The 4,117-nt window shown below is 48.7% G+C and overlaps 1 protein-coding gene across 1 annotated transcript in view; it reads left to right on the forward strand.

Annotated features, from left to right (window-relative positions):
- Window positions 1-1,144: 1,144 nt before the first annotated feature.
- NIPAL3 (NIPA-like domain containing 3) overlaps window positions 1,145-4,117 on the forward strand; it is a gene marked incomplete at its 3' end in the record, with an annotated part of 5,587 nt that continues 2,614 nt past the window's right edge. Inside the window, exon 1 of the mRNA XM_010154199.1 lies at window positions 1,145-1,371. Coding sequence (XP_010152501.1) covers window positions 1,273-1,371 — 99 coding nt within the window. The remainder of the gene's footprint in view (window positions 1,372-4,117) is intronic.

Genomic DNA, 4,117 nt, shown 5'->3' on the forward strand with positions numbered 1-4,117 from the left:
AGGGTGTCCGGGGGGCACCCCCTGCCTTCAGCCGGGCTCTGCTCTGCCCCGACGGGGTTTCCTGACGACGCAGGGTGCTTCTCCCTTCACGGCTAGGCTCTCGTGCTACCCTTGTCTCCCCTACACTGGACGAACTGGGACAACCCAAGAGTTAAAGTAATCCTTGGCAGGCCAAGGTCGGCCAAGAGAGCTTGTAGCTCACAGCCGGAGCATGGGATAGGTCCTGCCACTTCCGGATGTGACCACAGGCCACTTGTCCGGGGTCTGAGGCGAAGGGGTGCTCAGCCCGCACCATTTTGCGTGGTCTTTGGGTGGACCAAGAAGGGATTGTCCCTTGTGAGGATCACAGCCCTGTCCCGTCTGTACACCAACATCCCTCCCTACGGATCTTTCTGCCGGTGTCCGTGGCTCAGGGTTGTTGATGCTCCTTGAGATCTTTGGAGAAAGGAGCCATCAGGGCACGCAGGGACTTCAGACCGGTTTGTTGTGTGCGTTGCTTTCCAGACAGCTCTCGTGAGTCTGGCTCTAAGGAATTTAGCCTCCAAACTCTGCTCGCAGCGATTACACTGAAATGACCTCTGTTTGCATGAAGAGCAGCACTGTCATCCCCAGCACGTGGGCATGGCATGACTAATGTAATGCTGCGTCCTGAGCAAATGACAGAGGCACGCAGGCAGCAGAGAAATGAAAAGTAGGGCTTGGAGGACTTCAGAGGTTTTCTGAGAGGAACTTTCCAAATGGCAAGGCCTGATGTTAAATGCCACCCTTGGGGCCAAGCCAGTTTGCAGGCTCTTGTAAAGCAAGGTCTGTGCGAGTGTGTGTTTGAGACTTTGTAAATGGCATTTAAAATGGACTTTGTTGATATGTGCAGCTGTTAGTTTGATTCCAGAGAGTTTTCTGTGGCCTGTCCTTCAGAAGGATTTCACTGCAAGTTTTGAGTTCTTTGACCTCGTTCTATATTTGTTTTTTTTTGTAGTATCACCTTGGAGGTCTATAACCTTGCGGCCCTACTGACGGGCTGGAAACACGGGCTTCTCTACACTTCTGACTGCGGTGCCTACCCAGTGTAGCCTGGTGGGAGAAGAAAAGCAGCAGACAGGCTACAGATAATTCTTTTGCGCTTCACTGAAAAAACTTGCTTGTCCAAGAAAACAAGATGGATGGGAAGAAGTGGTACCAAGTTACAGATAAGGCAGTTCCAGCAGGGTCCAAGTCTGTTCTCTGAAAAGAAGCTCTAACATCAAAGAGGCTGAAAAGCAAACATCAACCAAAATGGAAGGAGGCAACAGTCCAAATCTGCAACTTCAGCAGCTCCCGTTGGCCACAGCAGCGGTTTCTGTGCAGCCACACATTGACTCCTTTTCTTACAAGGTCAGATTTCTACCCCAGTCTATCCCTAGAAGGCCCTAACTATGCAAGTAAGCTGATAATACTGCTGTGTTTTGGGTGTGTTTTTTCAGAAAGTGCACTGTCTTTGTATTTAGCCATGCCTGGAGGCCCCAGTGTATTATATGCTGTATACAAGCAGTGAGAGAAAGAAAAAGAAGTTTTGAGTCTTGAAGTGCCAGACAAAGTGGAGAAAGAATGTCTGGCAGGTACAGGATCATGTGGGTGTCTAAAGGTGGTTAGGTGCAATAAATTCTGCTAGGTGGCTTTTCAGACTAGCTCATGCATCAGTAACTGACATCAGATGTTCTCCTCTGCTGTATATTCAAGTGTTTGAGTTTCAGGTGGGTCAACCCACGGTCACGCAGAGAGCCCGCAGCTGAGGCGGGATGTGTTGCTGTAGCTCCTCCTTATTCTCCACCTGGGAACGGACCTGTTCCCAAATCAATTTCCTCTGAATCCCTGATTCTGAAGATGCTCAGAAAATCCCAGCAAGAAGGGCTTTTTTTTTCATTGGTAAAAGTACTTTGCTGAGGACAGTCTGAGGTGCATTGTCAAACTTGACCTGACTGACGTTGGCTGGCAAGCTCTTGCAGTCCAGGAGCTGGTCCCAAACCTGCGCTGCGCTTAGGGGCTTTTCAGCTGAGGGACCATTCCCTCTGTCTTCAGAAGCCCAGTTGCTGAACCAGCAGACTGTGCTGAGCTGCTCTGGCTTTGTCTGTGACTGCACAGTGACATTTTCTAGCCAGCTCTACTGTCTGCTGTGGGCAGATCTTGGGTCGTTTTGAATGAAGCTGCTTGGGTGAATCTTATTTTTATACATCCTGATAAAGAACTTCTTGTTCCGCTGATAAGAACGTGAAACCTTGAAGTCCTTGACTTACTACATATGGGAAAATCAACAATAGTATATTTACTGCTAAGGGAGGAATATGAATGTGAGCTTGGTTATTCCAAATCAATCAGAGCAAGTACTCCACTGTATCTTGGAGACCTGCAGTGAAATGAGAAGTGCTAATGACATCTAATGAGATTTAGACAGTTGTTGGAAGCACACAAATGCTAAATGGCCTGTCTTAGCCTCAGGCTCTTCTCTTCACTCCTGATATATGTTTCCTTTGTGACTCAGCCTGCTTTACATCCTTTTTTATTTCAAATTCTGTCTTCAGACCGTGAGAATTATTGCTGAGCTGAGGATGCTAATGTGGAAGGGGTTGGGAGCTTGCTAGGAATTGCTACCAGTTGTCTGATACTTTGGAATAAGTGATTCCTATAAAACAAACAAAGTCTGGGATAAATGGGCTAGATTACATACTGAACCTGCAGATGTTCTAAGTGGAGAAGGGCAGAATAATTGTTAAAATGTGTGTTAAAAACCTCAGAATGCAGAGGTTCCTGATCCACCCTCTGCCGAATGCCAGGGCAACAAGCATCCTCATGAAAAGAGTTTTTCAAAGGGAAGGAGGAGTGAATGGGTCGTTGTGTTTAGCTTTATCTTCTTTCCCCCTCTGAGAAACTGCAAAGAATGCAAATACATGCACACTCATTTCAGTCTCTTGTAGAAAGTGCCTGTTATCTTCCCCCTGAGTTTCACAGATTTGGAACATAGCCACAGGGAGCTCACCTGACTTGCCCTAGCTCAGGTAGAAAGGGAGGAAGATAAGCAGATTTTAATGACAGGTGATTTTACTGGTTCTGGCTGGTTAATTTTCCCATAGTAGCCCTCGCAGTGTTGTGCTTTGTATTGGTAGCTAGGAGGGTGTTTTGGCTACTGCTGAGCAGTGCTGCACAAGGCTGTCTCCAACATTCCTCCCTCACCGGTAGGCTGGGGGTGGGAAGACCTTGGGAGGGGGCACTCCAGGACAGCTGACCCCAACTGACCACAGGGATGTTCCAGACTCTGACGTCTGCTGAGCAGTAAAAGCAAAGAGAAAGGAGGAGGAGCTGGGGTGCTGGCTATTACAACATTGGCCTTCTGGAGCAACTGCTGTGTGTGCTGAAGCTCTGCTTCCTGGGAAGCGGTTGGACACTGCCTGCTGATGGGAAGGAGAGAACAAACCTTTTGTTTTTCTTTGCTTCCACACACGGCCTTGGCTTTTGCTTTATTAAACTGCCTTTATCTTGACCCATGAGGTTTTTTTCCATCGTATTTTCTCTCCTCCCTGTCCTGCTGAGGAGGGGAGTGATAGAGCGGCTTGGTGGGCACCCGGCCTCCAGCCAGGGTCATCCCACCCCACAAGGAAAAGAATAATTTATATGGAGTTGGATTTGCTTTTTTTTTGCAGACAGTTGCTGAGCAGTGCTGCACAAGGCTGTCTCCAACATTCCCCCCTCACCGGTAGGCTGGGGGTGGGAAGACCTTGGGAGGGGGCACTCCAGGACAGCTGACCCCAACTGACCACAGGGATGTTCCAGACTGTGACGTCTGCTGAGCAGTAAAAGCAAAGAGAAAGGAGGAGGAGCTGGGGTGCTGGCTATTACAACATTGGCCTTCTGGAGCAACTGCTGTGTGTGCTGAAGCTCTGCTTCCTGGGAAGCGGTTGGACACTGCCTGCTGATGGGAAGGAGAGAACAAACCTTTTGTTTTTCTTTGCTTCCACACACGGCCTTGGCTTTTGCTTTATTAAACTGCCTTTATCTTGACCCATGAGTTTTTTTTCCATCGTATTTTCTCTCCTCCCTGTCCTGCTGAGGAGGGGAGTGATAGAGCGGCTTTTTGGGGACGCTGCCC

Source organism: Eurypyga helias, unplaced genomic scaffold (assembly GCF_000690775.1).
Source record: "Eurypyga helias isolate BGI_N326 unplaced genomic scaffold, ASM69077v1 scaffold39516, whole genome shotgun sequence".
In the NCBI taxonomy this organism is placed as follows: Eukaryota; Metazoa; Chordata; class Aves; order Eurypygiformes; family Eurypygidae; genus Eurypyga; species Eurypyga helias.